At 29.7% G+C, this 19,067-nt stretch overlaps 1 protein-coding gene and 1 non-coding gene across 2 annotated transcripts in view; both read left to right on the top strand.

The window, feature by feature from the left end:
- Positions 1–19,067, top strand: part of LOC123298566 (chondroitin sulfate synthase 1) — a gene marked incomplete at its 5' end in the record, with an annotated part of 42,031 nt that overhangs the window by 21,309 nt on the left and 1,655 nt on the right. The window contains 4 exons of the mRNA XM_044880608.1: positions 9,750–9,890; positions 11,618–11,789; positions 13,920–14,077; positions 17,911–18,112. Coding sequence (XP_044736543.1) covers positions 9,750–9,890; positions 11,618–11,789; positions 13,920–14,077; positions 17,911–18,112 — 673 coding nt within the window. The remainder of the gene's footprint in view (positions 1–9,749; positions 9,891–11,617; positions 11,790–13,919; positions 14,078–17,910; positions 18,113–19,067) is intronic.
- On the top strand, positions 9,194–9,309 carry Trnal-caa. The gene is made up of 2 exons: positions 9,194–9,231; positions 9,265–9,309. It is a non-coding gene; the product is annotated as a tRNA-Leu (tRNA).

The following is a 19,067-nucleotide window of genomic DNA, read 5'->3' as shown; positions in this document are numbered from 1 at the left end:
TGATATTCCCATATAATACATACTATATAATTTGCGCCTTCACAGGTAACCAGTGATATTTACGAAAAAGTGATTTTTTGTCTTGTGTCCGTTGGACCCAATTGATCTATGTTGCTCATTTAGGAAATCGACCTCAATTTTATAATCGATTTCTTTTTTCGTTTATGCGTTATCGTGTTGTCAGAGAGATGGACGGAAGAACAGCCGAAAATGGACTAATTAGGTGATTTTATGAACACCTATACCAAAATTTTGTTGGTAGCATTAATATTTTAAGCGTTTCAAACTTGGGACTTAACTTAGTATAGGTACCTTGATATATTTCATATATACATGGTATAAAAAGGAATGGAATGAATGGATACTATATATGAAGTCGGCAAGGAAGTTGGAAATCGAGATCCAAGTGGCCTAGGCAGGATAGAATATTCTTGAATGCCTTAGAAAGTTCCACTCAGAATGTAACCAATATTTACGGCCAATATTATAAGTTACTTAAATCCGAAAGAAATATACCAATAAAAGTTATATCATTTTTTGATGTCACACTGATTACGTCTTTCTTTAATCAACGTAATTATGTCTTGGTCTATCTTCCTCAATGAATGTTTTCCATTGGTTGATACCTTATAAAGAGTTGCACGAAAGTTCTATCATTTATGTAATATACATTGGGTATAATATTTGATACTAAGAAGTAGAAAATAAAAAATTAATTTGATAAACAATTTTAAATGGGAAAAAAATTTAAAAAGAGAGTTTTGAGACCTTTCAGGCCACATTTAGATTAGACATAACATGCATAAAAACAAAAAATAATTGGTTGGGTAAGCTTACTCTTTCGATAGTTGATACAGGTAGACAGACACACACATGGACATCGGACATAGATTCTATTTAAATGTTAATGTCAATATAGAATTAAAATAATCTCAATATGTAGTAAGGAACTTGTCCACAATCGTAGTAGGAATAAGGTACGTATCCCTAAAATAATAGACATGCTTTTATTTCAATCTACGTGTGATATATATTTTGATATATTTCATTTTAAACAGATGAAATTATTAATGTTCTCATATCCTAAGGCTAACTAATTCTATACTTGATCCTGTCAAACATAATTATCTATCATAACATTTAAGAATGAATTTTTTTTTTTAAATACCTAGTTTAAATAAAGTAATTTAAAACACACAAACTTCAACAAAAAAACTTGATTTAAATGATAAGATAAATTAAATTTTTTTTTCCAATTCATGATCGAAGGTAGGAAATATAATTGTTATTGTAGTGCAATAATATTTGGTAGGGTTCATACAAACTTATGATCAAAGACTTTTTTTTTCCGAAATAAAATATTAAACTTGTGAAAAAAATGGTCCGATGATAAATTATAGAAAAATTGTTTTTCTACAACGATTTTTTTTATTATTTAAAACCCCATTTTGCTAATAGCTATAATAAATATCTAAAAAAAAAAAAAAAAAAAAAAAAAAAAAAATAAGAATAAAATTTTTCGATATTTGTCTTGGTTTTCGAAATAAGTAACGAAAGCTAAATAATTAAACAAAATTTTTCTCCAGATATCGAAAAAATTTATTCTTACTTTTCGTCTTATATTGCCAAGTTATAACATAATTCGCCATCAAAATTGAAATATATATATTTTTTAAAATTTGTATCCCACTACCGTGCTCATACATCCTTAATTAGTCGAATTTTAACTTTAAATGGTTTTATAATAATAATACCAATGGGGTGTAACCTCCGTTCCTCAGACATACACGTCTAAAACAGCAGCCATCCACACCCTTATTGTTAATCTTTATTTATATAAACAACATTCCAATGCGTACAATTACTTTCCATACAAGCGACGACAGTGGTATCAATTTACGGCCCCATAAATTATAATTGATCAGACTGCTACTGCCTGGATTCGAATTTGCAGCCTCCCAATCAGTAGTCGAATAGTTAAAGTTGATAGCGCCCTTACTCGCTCGGATACTGAGCCGGTTGGTCTTGCATATTTAGTTTTGGCCGAAAAAAAATTCGTAAGACTCTTTCAAACATTGAGAATTCGGCGTAAGTCTCGATTTACTCATCACAAGCAGTATTTAATATATTTAATGTAGGTGTGATATAACTTATAAACTACATGATTCAATTCTAAAATCAATTAGTTATTATTTGTTCATCATATTTTTAATTTGAATATAAAAGTGCTATCAATAATTTTAATTTGGTGACACATATCAAGGTTATCAATAAATAAATTACTTGACCCAGTTATCATAAATTGTCTTCGATTTAAATAGAGCTATCCTTTCAAAAAAATTGTATGCTATTTAAATGTAACATACACATGCAATAATAATCATACTTTGTTGTATAAAATATTATTTACACAGGAATATACCGCGAATAATAATTTTTCATATAGGAAGTTAAAAAAAAGGAAGTATTTTGTGCTTGCTATCAAATTTAAATACACGCAATTGTAGTAAGTATTATTATAAGTATAATGTATGACCTATAAACATTATCTAATAAAATAAATATGAATTATAATGTTGTATATTGTATCTTATCAATTGACAAGCAATCAAAATAAGTAAGTACTGATACTTTCTTCTCTATTGATGACACATTTCATTCATATTACTTATTATCACATGCAAATCTAACACAATCTACAACTTGAAAAGCTGTTTACACTTTGCTATAGTTGCTTACTAATGATTAGCGTTTGATCTCTAGTGAGCCATATAGGAAGACATACAAACAACAACAATAGGTGCTACAGCCCGACGTGGGCCTTGGCCTCCTCCACAATGCGCCTCCAGACGTTGCGGTCTTGGTTCCTCGTCCAGTGACTCACATTGTCCTCAAATCATTCAGCACCTGGACCATTCATATGAGCCTTCCTCTCTTCCTGGCAGCATAGATCTTGGCGTTAAGTATCTTTTTCAGCATCTTGGCGTCTTCCATTCTCTGGACGTGCCCAAACCAAGGGAGTCTTTGCGATTTGATGAACTTAACAATATCTTCACCGTCCAGGATCTCCCTGTTGTTCCGGATACGCCATTCTGTCTCATTGATTTGTACCGCTCCATAGATTCTTCTGATTATTTTCCGTTCGAACCTTCTTATCTTCTCCTTATCTTCTACCGTGAGTGGCTAGTTTTCACTCTCATAGGTTATTACTAGTCGAACCAAGGTCTTGTATATTTTCAACTTTGTCCTTCTTGTAATCAGCTTGCTTTTCAAGAGCTTCACATTTGCAAAGTATGCTCGATTGCCTCTCTGGAGTCTTTCTTTTACTGCTATGCTAGTTTTTCCTTCGTTATTTACCTGCTCTCCGAGATGAATGGTGATGAGAGGTGAATGAAGAGACTCCTTTAAATATCACATTTTCAATCTGAAGGTCTTGGACTTTCCTCCGATCGGGTGAGGCTGACATATACATGTAGACAGTTTTATTTTCGTTGACACTCTGTCCTAGCTTTACCGTTCTTTTCTATTTCCTTGAACCCGTCAATCAGACGGTCCTTAGTTCTCGCTATTATGGCAATATCGTCCGCATATGCGCATATTTGGGTGATCTTGTTGAAGAGGGTCCCTCTCTGATCAATGGGTTGTATTGCTTTATGCAGTGCTATGATGAACAGCGTAGTGGACAGCCCATCGCCTTGCTTAACTCCGGACGATATGTTGAATGGCTCGCTCAGAATATTGTCGATTTTCACCTTCGCTTCTGAGTTGGTCATTGTCATCATAGCTAAATTGGTCAGTTTAGGTGTTACATCAATGTCTATGAGTGCGCTTTTGAGTTTTGAGCGTATCCGGCTGTCAAATGCTTGTTTGTAGTCAACGAATATATAGGAAGACATATACATGCTTTTTCACAATATGGCATCTAGTGGTCGTCATATTGAATTTTCATTACTGCCATATCTTCAGTAGCACTCGCATAGTTAAGGCAAATCGATTAACGTCTGAATCATCAAAATTGGTCCACGCATTTGGACTCTATAGACTGATAAACACATTACCACTCCTTTGCGATGCTCAGTCGGGTAATAAAGGGTGCTGATATTTACATTATTTAGGTTATTGCTTAATTACGAATTGCAAAGCTATAGTTGAATTTGTCATTTAGCGTACGGGCTGATCTGCCAATCCTGCTCATTGGTACGTGGTAGAATAAGAAAGTGTCAAAAACTTGCTTATTAGACCTTTAAATGGCCTTCATTACTTTTAATTTTATTTAATTAAATTGATTTGATAAAATTGCATTATTTTAATACTGTACTTGAACTCTGTATTTAATTAAAAAAACAATTATTTTTAGATGTTTTTTTCGGGAAATTGATAAGAGAATTGCAAATTAATTCCAAAATAATTAACCTTGGATATTTGACTACAATAGGTATAGGTAATTAATTATTTAAAGTCATTCATTGGTAAAATTACCCTTATTTATAATTATACTGCTGTCAAGGCGTAGGGTTAAGAGTAAGAAATTCGTAAAAGAAAAAACGCTATTTTTTACGAATTTTCCTCCAATGCCTCAAAAAGTCTATGCAAAAATCAGATTTTTAATATGTATAAAATTTTTATTTGTAGTGTAAAGCTTACTAGAAACATACCGCATTTTTGGACTAATTCCTTTTTTATTTCTTTTTCCCCAACGCAACCCACGGAAAGTTGGAAAAATCGTTGATCTGTTTTTCCGGATGGTTGTGTTGTGGAAAATATTAATTTGACTTTATTTCGAGTCGATTGGTGAAAATCCCATAATTCTAACATGTATAGAACAGAAAAGCATTATTTTTGGGAAGTTTTTCGCGTGGTTTTTCGCGCGCTTGAGTAAGCTTTACACTACAAATAAAATTGTATACATATTAAAAATTTAGTTTTGTTATAAACTTTTTGAGAGTTGAATATTTTACTCGAAAAGTGGTCAATAATACTTATTTGTTTAAAAACATTCTACAATATCCTACCCGATTACCCTCCGGCAACTTTTACGTTCAGATGCACTTTTACGTTCAGATGCATGTTTTAAACGAGATATTGCAAACATTTTCGATTCGTCATTTTTCGATTCAAAACCGGCGGATTTTGCCGTATCTTTATAGAGGAAGTGGTATGTCTGTATTACCAATTTGCAACACAAACAATTATTACTGAAATGGTAATACAATGTCGGACTTTTAAAGTGGCGGAGTTATAATAAATCTGTGTGTGTGTGTAAATTTTTGGAGTAGGTAATATTTTTGTATTCCATATTTCATTGCAATTTGATAATTTACGTCCTAATAAAGGAATCTTAGTTATTAGTTTAAGCGTCATTAAATAAATAATAAATGAATATATAAATTAAACGAGCCGCCGAGGCTCAAAAATGCATTTTCATAGTTACCACTATGCCCTGGTTTCTTGCCAATATACCCTGACGGCTTTTACCCTGGCTTCAATCGAAACCGAAATCTATTAAACTGAAATTATTGAAATTTTATTTGACTTTTCGGATTAAAAGGCCTTTCAAGTATTTCTTTCATCACAAAATTTTTAATAAATAAATTTGGGTTCAACTTTTATTGCAGTTTTTTTTTTTTTGATTTTTTGGTGTGGCATTCAATGATATACTGAGTAAATTAGCACTTAATACATCTTTAAAATGTCAATTCATTGGTTGTTCATTTCATATATGAATTACTGTTGTAGTGTAAGTCACAATTGAATAAACATGTCAATAAACATTTGTATACATATGTGGGTAATTTGTAATGTTAGGTAGATAGGTAGGTACTTCTTGGTATGTGTAATCATGTTAAAATAGACCGGTGTATGCATTTAACGGTGAATATAGCCTAAAGATTATTTGCTTTATATTAATTTTTATTTAAATAGCCATGCATAATAGAAATTACAATGGATTTATTTATTTATTATAAATATATATAAAAGTCTAAACATAATATTTAATATTCAAATAGATTTATTTATGAAAATTAACAATTAGTTTGCTTACTCAAATTTCATACAAATATATTTAAAATATTATCAGTTTTATATTCATACAAGTGAAATTTACAAAATTTGAAAAACCCTCGACAAATGCGATTTATTTCTTGTAAATCGATTTTTGGAAACTTAGCTACAAAATGTTCTCAATCAAGTCGGTTCGACCGTGTAGGGGCTACGATGTCACTGAGAAACACACAGACGCACAGATAAACACTTTAAACTTATAACACTCCTTGTTAAATCAATATCAAAGTGATTGTCAAGGAAATTAGATGAGATGAAAAGGATACTTAGAGATCTATCATTTTTTGGGACAAATTTTTGGAAATATTTTAATGGAAATTGATATATTTGAGTTGACTTTGTTCTTTTGAATTCTTGTTTTGAATTAACTAATTATTTTACCATTTAATTTTTCGAAATGTATTGAGCCAGGTTTATTTGACCATTCATTTCCATAGTAATATTTTATATGTTAAAATATTATATATCATGCTTTTTCCAAACTGAATCGATTTTGAAAATCACCGCCAATTTTTTAGTTTTTCCGGGTACGGAAACCTAAGCTCGCACTTGAAACATAGCTGAGAACACTCTCCGTTAAATTATCTTTCATATACCAAAAAAATTAAAATCGGTTAATCCGTTCAGGCGCTACGATGTACACACATAGCGGTCAAACTTATAACACCGCTTTTTTTAGTTCGGGAGTTAATAATAATCAATGAAGTAAAGATTATATAATAATATTTGTCATAGACAATACTCTAAATGACACATTTTTAATAACATTGGAAGGACGAGAGAAAAATAAATTCGCATCGTGTGAAGACTAAAATAAATATTGTTTTTTATCATAATAACTATTAAAATAAATAATAAATATTTATTTTTAATCTAGAATAAAATGACCGCATGTATTGAAAACAGGCCGTTTCAATAATTTCTCAATTCGTTGTGTGCGTAGTCATGGTAGGGACAAAAAAATCGATGCCAGCGCTTCCAGTAAACAATTTTGGCGATAATGGAGGCTGTTATGACTAATTTGCAGTTCTTTACATGTTAATATTATAGAAAATGTCAAATTAAAATTATTGAAAAACACGAATTAATTAAACTTAGGTAATGCAATAAAAATTGTGAAAATAAGAAATCAAATTGCACAAATGTAAATTATCATAATTATTTATTTAAATTTGTGAGATAATAATATTAAATTTTCAATTTAAACCATAAATGCAATCCATACAATTATATATGCAACCATACAATTCTATAATTAAAGTTGTGTATCGTCACCATGGAAACGCCGCCTATAAAACTCATGCACGGTGCGAATAGGCACATTTGAATTTAGATAGATATGCACAATCAAGTTGACACGTACGTCCTTCTGGCATGAGACTCTCGATATGTTAAGTAGTAGTATTAAAGAATTACAGTAGAACGCCGATTATCCGAATTAAGTGGGACTGGGGTCGATTCGGATAATCGGACAAAGACTGGTTATTAAGAAAAACGAACTATCACACATAGAATAATCTATAATAAGTTTAACAAACACAATTCTACAATTTGTTGCCTCTAGCTTTCAACCATAATAATTGATTATATTACACAATTACACTGATTCGGATAATTGGCGATTCGGTTAATCGGCGTTCAGATAATCGGCGTTCACTGTATATGTAAAATGCATAGTTTAAAATATTAAAAAAAAAAGGAACATTGAGAATTTTCTAGCCCTTTTTACCTCTTTGATAAAAAGATCAAGGGTCCTCAGAATTAAAAGAAATCCTAAACAAAAATCAGCTTCGCGGGGGAAATGGTCGTATTGAACAAATATTACCCATACCTACGCAAGTTTAACCCGCACTTGGTCGAGATAAAAGTTTCCAATACATCAGTTCCATCTTGAACTGAACTATTTTTGTGTAAGTTGATTGCATAATAACTAAAAATAAACTCCCATTAATACTCCTTATATGCAAAATAAGAACTCAATTTTATAGTCAGTAATAATGGCTTTGTATTTAGTATATTATTAATGTAGTATATTTGTCTTATCCATTAATTTAAATTGTATCCAATTGGATTAAATGCTATAATTAATGTTGATTAAATAATATTTAAGATGATATTTCAAAAGCACCCGATATGTTGTCTCATAGTAATTCAATTATTTCTTCTTTGAAACCACGGAAAAAATCCATTATAGAGCCAAAGATACACTTTTCATTTAAAGGAAATAACCCAATATTATCGGCTCAAGTCTAGTAGAAGATTGTAGGCAAAATTTGCTAACTTACTTTGGGCTAGTTTTGTTTTAACTCTGAATGATATCGTGCTAAGCATGTATATCAGATCTTCACTTGGGTATCAGGTAGCCCACTTGGGTGTCAGATCTTAGCCCAAGAAACCGAAGCCTTAGAGAGTTTTATACGTATACTAACGAGTTATTTGGCTTGACTAATAATCCAATGTTCAATTGCTCCATGCTGGCTTAATCTCGATTCAGTCGTAAAGTTGGAATTTCTTACTTCGATAAGGAAATATTGAAATCTGTATTTTATAAAAATTGAAAAATACAGCCGTTTCTTTATATTTTGCCTTGTTATCAAAGGTGGTTAGAGATATCAAAAAAAATTCTAAGAAAAAGTTGCTAAAATATTTTTTTATACCCATATATTTTGGTCTTTACTCAAAGTTTATATTTTTTTATTTTATAGCTAGTATGCTATGGAATATAAAAACCTGGACAAATTGATAATTTATTAGTGTTATGTATATTCAAATATTTCAATAAACTAATAATTTTGAGTAAAGACCAAAATAATGGAAAACTTAAAATGAAAATTTTGTCATGAAAATCGGTATATGGGTATCAAAAAATATTCTAAGCAAGTTTTCCTAATAGTTTTTTTTTTATATCTGTAGTAGGAGTTTAAAGTTCTGATTTCTTGACACTAAAGTTTCTGAAATGTCTTAAAAAATGTTACCCATCAGCCTGTATGCCTGTACAAAATTTCAAATCGATATTCCTATAAATAACGAAAAAATGAGGATGTCTTCCGCATCTTACCGCATATTTCTAGACATCCTGTATACATATTTAATAAATATAGACAGTCTTAATAAAATATACTTGTAACATGTCAGGATGGCCGAGCGGTCTAAGGCGCCATACTCAAGGGTTTTCCTTGCCTACGTTGAAGGTATGAGTAATTCTGGTCCTCTCTGAGGGCGTGGGTTCGAATCCCACTTCTGACATAATAATTTAAACATCAATTTCTTTTCTTGTTTTTTTTCAATAGTTATGAAACTTCAATTTGTAGTATAGTCAAATATTTTTGAATAAGGTTTATGAATAACTTACGAAGGCAAAGTGACCTAAACTAAATTTTCGAGTGCTATTCTATAATATCCTTTTATTTCACTTAGAATGCTTGTTTCAAGGTCAACTGAATTTTTCATGGAATCAGAAATTTGGAAACATTCTTAGAGGTAACATTGAATCATGAAAAGTCGCATTTACGACATACTGTATATATTTACAATAAGCTGTTTCATTTTCAAAGTCTAATCCTCAATGGTAAAAAAGGGCATGTGCTTGTATTTTATGCAATAATATTTGCACAAATCTTGTTTTGATTTAAAAAATAAAATGAAATGTTTCTACTTTTTCAAGTAAGTTATTTATTCTTTTTCAGATGCAATCAATTTTATACCATAATCAAAGTGGTTCATCTGCGTTTACTGGTAAATTGAAGACTCGTGAAGTACATCGTGCCATTACTCTACATCCAATCAAAAAATCATCCTATATGTATAGACTGCATAATTATTTTAAGGTATTTATAAACTTTTCCTATCTAGCCGTATTTACAGAGCAGATCGGATTAATTTAATCTTTTAACACAAACCTTTTGTACAGTGAACTAGATACAGGCATATGTTTCAAAGGTTAAGTTAAAGCTCATAACGGATAATAATTTTGTGTCCAAATTTCGCCGAATCTATTCGGTTTGTGAACGAACGTTTGAATAAAAAAAGTGATAACTTTTTTAAGACTAGGGCAATGTGCCCTATAAAGATCCCCTTACGAAATGAAATTATAGCCAAATTATTTGAGATATGCATACCGTCGAAATATTGTTTGTTTCTTTATTTAAGTGTTGCAATATTGGCATGCAAATTTGTTCAAATTTTTAGATCAATTCAATACTTCTCAAAAGGGATCGTTTTACTGACCTTGTAAGAATAGGTGGGTAAAATGATCTCATTACATTTTTTACCAAACAGTTCACATAAAATATTAATTGTTTTTTTACATTGCATCAACGATTAGTATGAAAACAAAAATCTCTGGTAAAAGCATCTGAATCAATACATTCAAGACCAGCCACATGATGGGAGTTCATTTTACTTATTATAATATTACATACAAAATAACGAAATTAAAGTTTATTAACTCTCGATAAACTTGACAAATTCAGTTAAGGTCACTTTGCTTTTGTAAGTAAAAAAATTTGAGTTATTCTGAAACCATAACTATTAAATAAATGTGAAACGAAGAGGGCCAGAATTACTCACACCTTCAACGTAGGCAAGGAAAAGCCTTGAGTTGGCGCCTTAGACCGCTCGGCCATCCTGACATGTTATGCTTGTGTTTTATTATGATACTCTATATTTATTAAATACGTAAAAAAAATTGTGCACCTTGTAATGATTCAAATCTGAAATTTAATTTAAGAGCTTAATAGGACTGACTTTTTAATTTCAAAGTTTCAGAAATTCTGTCCGTTTAAAACACGAGATAATTATGCCTACTTTCCCAATTTTGTCCAATTTACGTCATAATGAATATCTCGAAAACGAAAATTAATATCTACAATGTTTTATTCTAAAAACATTCCTTTCAACTCTCCCACTTTTTTTAAAAATTCTTTCGAAATAATTTTTTAATATCGTAAAAAATTGCATGGAGAGACAGTTAATTTTACATTACATGCTTTGAATGGAGAAATCGCGAACTTTGCAGCTGGTTATCTCGCGATCTTAACGACAAATTATTCTGAGCCTGTGAAAAAAGGCCTAATATGCCGACAAGTTCATGTTTGAAATATCTTAAGAAGTCCGTGTTCGAGTGTTTTTTTTCAATTCTCTTTAATTAAGATTAATTAAGATTACTAGACAAGATATTTGTCAATATTTAGTTTACGCTGTATGTATCATCAATTATAATCGAGAGACCATGATGTAAATAAATATCGTATACATGATTAAAAGTAAACAAAAACAAAAAGTAATAATATTTTAACCATTTTAAAAAGCCTGTATACTGACTGATATGATATTTAACTGGTTTTTTTATAAGATGTTTTATAAATAAGTCGCAAACTCACTGTCATTATAGATCATGATTTAAGTGCAGATGATAGATAAATTCACACACATAGATCATTATTTAATTAAATTGTTTATGAATTATGTATATTGTTATGAAGTACTTTATAATTGCCAATTATGGGAAGTGATTTGAAATGTCATGTTTTTATTTTTATGTGATATGTTACAGGAATTAAAAATTCAATCGTTGAAACAAATTCAAATACAAACACATCGTGAAATTGTTCGTTCACAATCACATCTTAATGTTAATGGTCAAATGGAGTTTATTGCTGAAGAAGTACCGCTGCACAATGCTTTAAAAGGCTCCCCACAATATCTAGGTGACACGAATCTCCTAGGTCAGTATTTATAACTGATAACATTTGTTCAGTTTTTATTTTTTATATTTTATACAGCATGTGTTTTATGTTGCTCTTAACAAAATCAACTGTTTTACTGTATAGAATAAGGATAGAACAGACATCCAGTATTTGACCCTTTCTTAGATCAAATACTAAACAATATACTGGCAAAAATTGATTATCAAGCCATTTTTGGCCAAAATTTTAGGTTTCAACCCCTTTTTTGAGTGATCAAAGCATAATAACGAACACGTGAGAAATGAAATGAAATTACTCCGGAGAAAATTTTGTCTTTCAGAGTTGCATAATATCATAGAGATACACATAGGAAACGCAATAAGTGAATTTGTGACCACAGTGAGAGACATCTGTTTTTATCTGTCTCTCTACGTCTATGCGCTCTTACTTTAGAGTTGAGTGACTTAACTTTTTATGTATCATTGAAATTAACTGGAGTGTGTATTATTTGTTTACATTATTTTTAAATTATTATCTTTATTATTACCGAAGAAGTATAACTTCTTACGTGCGTATATATCTTTTTTCATTATATATTTTGCTTTCTCCTTATGTATTCGCTAAAGTTTCGACGAAGCGACTTCTCTCCTAAGAAGGATTTCTTTGTCCATTTTCTTAAGAGTTGCCGTTCGTCACTCTCTAATTTTCAATGGTTTTCACAATCATTCAGACTCTGTCGAAATACTTCTTCCCCTGCTTTTTCTTTCTTCATTTTCATGCAGGTAATTATCACTTTAACTAGTGATGAGCAAAATCAGCCTTGGTCTAAATAAAGACTAAATGTGCAAGGCCAAAACCTTTTAGTTTTGGTTTTGTCTTTTCCACCACTACTATTAAATGCGACTTGCATCCGTAATGCACAATAAAGTTTGAACACGAAATCTATATGACTGCAGTTGGTCATCTGTCTGAGACCGATAGGAAACACACATTTTCATATGTATATATATTTCGAAAAGAATTTTTTTCAAAGTTTGCCACTGCCTTACTCTATTACTCGATTACACACTTGGTACGCAGAATAGATAATTGTTTGTAAAATAATACAATCAAAATTTATAATTCATTAATTTCTTATCAAAACTTTAAATAATGGTGTCGATTACAAAATAATATTCTTTGAAAACAAATAAATGTAATTTTAAATGCCTTCGATATATTACTGTAAAATAAAAATCACAACAAGCTGTGGTACTTTTAAGGTCAGATCAGTAGTTTTCAGATTGAGTTAATTATTATTAGGTTCCTCTTAAAAATAGATTGGGCGATTTAAAAAAAAAAATTTTAATGACAGAATTCAGTAGTGTACTGAGAGTGGCTCGCTGGGGCTCGAGCGAGGTCTTTGTTAAATTATTAAATTTAAATTATTCAAAATAAAATATTAAATAGATATTTTAACAATTCTTATGACTTTCAATATGTTACTGTATTATGTTAAAATGTAGTCATTACGGAACACCCAATATATCATTCTATACTTTAAACATACTATATTTGCTTGTTTAAAATCATAAAGTTTGTTTGATAAAAAATTTTCGGGGTACCTAATTGTGTTTTCGTTCTAAAAATATACATAAGTTTTTGGATACATATCAAGATAATTTTATTTAAATAAAAATTGATAAAAAATAAACAATTTTAAAAATACATATAAATTGTAGATTGTTAGAACTATAGATACAATTATATTTGATTGATGTTTGATACTTTTAATTAAAGACTACAAAACAAAAAAATTTTTAAAAAATTAACCAATAGGCATGGCAAATGAAAAAATGGATTGATAAATGATTTTTTTTTCTTTTTCTCTGTAGATTCGTAGAAAAAAGGTTCGATATCCTCTATGGGCTCCGTACGGGACCTTAAAAAAGGTTGAGCCAAAATATTAGAGGAAGTAGTAAACCTTGCAGGAAAAAAATTATTAAAATTTTTAATGTTCTTTTAAAATATTTTTTAATATTTGAGATGTGAAATTTTGGACTTAAATTTCAACATTTACTTTTACATTTAAAATTTCAATTTCCATCGTATTATAATTTTACTTGTTTTAAGATTTTGTGGATTTTGTGATTTTTTCATACTTAAATATATGTGCTTATAATTTTTAAGGAGTGGAACCTGGATTAACAAGACATCATCCGAAAAATTTAGAAGATGTGCTAGTTTGGAATTTTCTCGCTCGTTCAGTTTATTCAGCAACCGAATCAAATCCAAGAAAAAAAATTGACGCAAGTTTGGCAGAGGGAATTAATGATGTTATAATGGAGGTAAAATTAACTTTATAGCATATAACAAAGTAAATAAACATAAATACCTAATACTGTGGTGCATCTGAAAGATAACGTCTGATGAGTTAATATTGTTTTTTTTTTTTTTTTTACTTTTAGCTCAGGGATTATTCTTAGCGCAGGAGCTGCGCTTGCTTAGCGAATTCCCTCAGAGATAAAAAAACACATTTTTTCTTAAAATCATATATTTCATTTTTAATTTTTCAAGAGTTTTTATTTCGAAAACTAAGCTTCCAGATCACAAGAGTACTTTTTTGCTTAAAACTAATCATAAAATATAAAAAATTTTTAAAGAGATTTTGATCGTTTTATTTTACTAAGTTTCTCAGTTTTATTTTACTTTTTAACGCTTAAAAATATTGATGCTTTCAACAAAATTTTGGTAGGTATAGGTGTTCATAAAATCACCTAATTAGCCCATTTTCGATTACCCGCCTGTTTGACAACACGATAATTCAAAAACGAAAAGAGATATCAAGTTGATATTTATTTATAGCATGCTCAGGACGTAAAAAGTGGGGTTAAGTTCGTAAATGAGCAACATAGGTCGATTGGGTCAGTAGGACCCATCATGTAAACCGTTAGAGATAGAATAAAAGTTTAAATGTAAAAAATTATTCTTTTAAAAAATTAACAACAATTTGTTTGAAACTGTTTACCCGTGAGAACGCAAATTAGGCGCAAATTCTATAGTATTTATCATATGGGAATACTAGCTATATGTGTGTGACTTGTATGTATGTGTGGCTATCTTTCATTGCTTACATGACGTTAAAAATCAAACAATTGCCTCATCAACACTGTCTATACATGGTATTTTAACACAATTAACTCAGTCAATTGTTTGTTTTCACTTGTTTTTCTTCCTTGTTGCTTGAAATAGCTTGAAATGAATGCTGATCTATTATAAAGAAATAAAAAAAATGGCTTTAATACAAAAACTTTACATTAATGTAATAAACATTGCCTGTACTGTTTAAGATATGACATGTGTAGTTTCAATTATTTTCTTTGGTAACTTTGTCATATCTTTTCATACTAAAACTTGGGGATTTTCACACAAGGAACATGTAATTAATTTCCTTTTGTATCACTTTAAAAAAAGTTTGTGTAAAATCCCATCTATTTGTGTGGTTTTTTTGTAAACTGAATAACTTGGATATCTTATATTATTTATTATTTAAATTCGCTGAACTGGGATTGCAAATATTCATTAAATCAATATTTACATTTTGTAAAAGTCTGTAGTCAATTTTATGAGATAATGACTGATGCCAGACACATTAGGATAATAATTCAGTACTACATAAATATTTATAAACGTATATTTTTGAATGAAAGAGAATGCATTTATAATTTTTTATAACTTAATAAATTCTTATGTTTATCCATATTTGATATGCGGTCATGTTTTTACACTTTTTCGAAAAAAATCTTTATGCACCTTTACAATGTTTCTGTCGTAGTAGTAAATCGGCTTTATCAGGTTTATTTTTTGCGGTGAATTTGATTGTTTTAGAAGACTGAAATAGCCCTATTAATTAGGGTTTTTTTTAGGTTGGTATATGGTCGAAACTCGATAAATAAAATTAATCGAGGAAAATGGTTCAAACGAAAAATAATAGTTTCAAATGCACACATCTTATACCGGCATCGAATTCGATCTAAGTTTTCATTTTCAATTAAAACCTCACTCTGATTCATAACTAACAAACATTAGATGAACATTAATTAGTTTTAAGTTGTTCTTTATAAATACGCAAACATTTTTGGTTTGATACATTTGTTTGTAAGCCGAATAGTTCAAACACTAGTTGATAGCAAAATTCTAGCTTTTTGTGCGTTTGATCATTGAATTTGAATTAAAATGGTCTTTATAGAAAAACGAATCACTTTTATTGGATTTATTGGAAATCTTTTTTTGAAGTTGGCCTAGATTTCCCGAAAAATGTTCGAAAAAAAAAATGTTACCTTTTTAATCATTTACAACTTTCTAATTTAAAGTTTTAATCTATTGATTACCAGTTATGGAGTAGAGTGAGGCTTTTATTGAGCTTGAAAACCCAGGAAAATTTTGTCAACTTTTAAAAGTACTCTGTATAACTTTACCCGTAAATTATAAGCTAAAACTTCTAAAACCTTACAAATATTTTCCCTGGATACCTATTATTCTAACTCTCTTAAGTGTTGATTTTGGGCTCTCCTTTTAAATTCAAGTCATAAATTTCTGTATGAATAGTTAATATTCAAAAATATCTGTTTCTGAACTATTTGTTTGTAACATTAATAAATCTTTTTAAAACAAATATTTCTATATAATATACAAAGAGGATTTGAATATGATTTCATTGTTTAAAGTTTAAATGATTTTTGGAAATAACAGATGTTTGAATTCTTTGAAAATGCAATTTTTTGTATTACAGATGTTTCATTTTGTATATTATTTGTGTATATTAAACGAATATTACAAGAATTATACAAATAATTTTAAGTTTTGTTTATGTTAAAATTATATTTACCGAGTGTCTCATGCTGTTGTTGCGTTCATCAAAGTGGAATATTCAATGGTAGAATTCAATTTGACCTTAGATCGAGAGGTAGATAAATACTTGAAATTAAAATAATTATATATTTATTGTAAAAAAAAAATTTTAAATATCGCGGATTTTACAGATAGTCATGCTTGAGTGACTTATAAGCAAAATTATTTTCTACTTTTTGTAAATTAAAAGTTTGTTCTTAAAAAAGTATTTTTTATTTAAAAACAAGTGAAAACAAACAATTGACTGAGTTAATTGTTGAAATACCATGTATAGACAGTGTTGATTACTCTGTCACATCACACATACATACATGTCACACACATATAACTGATATACCCATATAATACATACTATGTTTACAGTGATGTTTACGAAAAAAGGTTCCAAACAATAGTTGTTTATTTTTTTATAATAAACATTTTTTACATTTAAACTTTTGCTCCATCTCTAACAGTTTACAAGATGGGTCCTACGAACCCAAGACCCTATTGACCTATGTTGCCCATTTACGAACTCGACTTCACTTTTTACGTCCCCAGCACGCTATAAAAATTTCAGCTTGATATCTCTTTTTATTTTGGAGTAATCGTGATGACAGACGGACAGACAGACGACAGACGACAGACAGGCAGACAGCCGAAAATGGACTAATTAGGTGATTTCATGAACACCTATACCAAAATTTTGTTCATACCATCAATATTTTTAAGCGTTACAAACTTGGGACTAAACTTAGTATACCTTAGTATATTCTATATACATGGTATAACAAACATATGTATATCAAATATGGTGGAAGCGATGGGGAAATCAGATCTAACTTACCATAAAAATGCTTTGTCATCCGATTTACATGCAAAATTTGAGCTCAATCGGAAACCGGGAAGTAGGCCAGATTTACTTTTCAAGATTTGATTTCAAGCAACGTACAGATGAAACTAGGAATAACTTTCTACTTAAATGCACTGAAATTCTTTAAAAAGGGTTTATATTTTATGTACACGAAGGACAAAGATTGATTCCCCTTTGAAAGCAACAACTTTCCACGGGTCATTTTTTTGGAAACATCTTTTCTTCGACGATATATTGCCGATGATAGAATAAAATAAGACACCCAATATATTCATATAAAACGATTATATAGCTACTGAAATATATTGTGAAAATGTTGAAAGATAATTATTTCCGCATTAAAAATTAGGATAAATTTGTTTATTATTTAATATATTATTTATAAGCTCTGTTTAATATTATATACTTGGATTTTAGGTTATGGAAACAATAAATATGTACTCAAAGCAAAGGGGTCGGATTATAGATTTTAAAGAAATTTTATACGCTTATTCAAGGTTGGACCCATTACATGGTGTTGATTGGGTATTGGACTTATTGTTGGTGTATAAAAAATATAGAGGTCGGAAAATGACTGTTCCTGTTAGACGACATGCATACGTTCAGCAAACATTTACAGGTAATGTATTTTCCAAAAGAAAAAGTTTAATAATATAGGGCGTAGTAGTACTCATACTACAAGTCGGACATTTATGTATACCGGGATCCTTCATCACAAACTCACAGGCTTGATTCACTTTATCGTTCACTTATTCAACTATGACAATAAAATTTTTAGACGTCCCTCTGATACAATGAGCAATAAAAATAATGCTGTGTTTAAACAGACGTTGTTAATATCAATCGTCAGTTTAGAAACTCTAAACTTTATGTGTTGCTGTTCTCTTTATAAGTTGCAACCTACCAAAATTTAATAAAATTGAGCTTCTAAGGAATGCCAAAGTTTATCCAGTTTACAGGTATTTTGAGTGACATTTCAGTGGTTTTTTGTAGAATGTCTGTTGTATTTCCTTTTTCTGAATAATATTTTCTGTATCTCATTAGTACCCATATAATGAATTTGTTGGTGTACTTGTAATAAGTTAACTATTATTCCTTAAAAAGCATAAAAATTATGCAAATGTTTTTGAAATATAGGCAACCAACATTGTTTAAACAGTACATGTATTGCATATGTATATGAATTGATTGTTAGTATGGGGTGATACAAATTGGGTTTATATATCTTTAACTTGAAATAAAAGCAAAACGGTATAAAATATGGTTTCTTTTTAATTTTAGACATTAGATCATGACCATTCCTAATTTAAAAACTGTTTTTTTTTCTGGATTTAAACATGATTAATGAACAGTATTCTTAACTTCAAAGCGGTAATATTGCGTATTTACGAAGTCATTTAATAAAAAATGATTGTAATCAAATTTTTCATGAAATAATGAATTTGCTTGAACACAGAAATTGTCATTAATTTACGTTAATAAATCCCACGATAAAATTCACTATACGATAAACCTAAATGTTCAAGAATCACGTTCACATCCACAAAAATTAACAGTTCGTTGTGTTTTGTGGT

This window comes from Chrysoperla carnea, chromosome 4, assembly GCF_905475395.1.
Source record: "Chrysoperla carnea chromosome 4, inChrCarn1.1, whole genome shotgun sequence".
NCBI classification, from domain to species: Eukaryota; Metazoa; Arthropoda; class Insecta; order Neuroptera; family Chrysopidae; genus Chrysoperla; species Chrysoperla carnea.
This window is presented reverse-complemented; position numbering and strand designations above follow the sequence as displayed.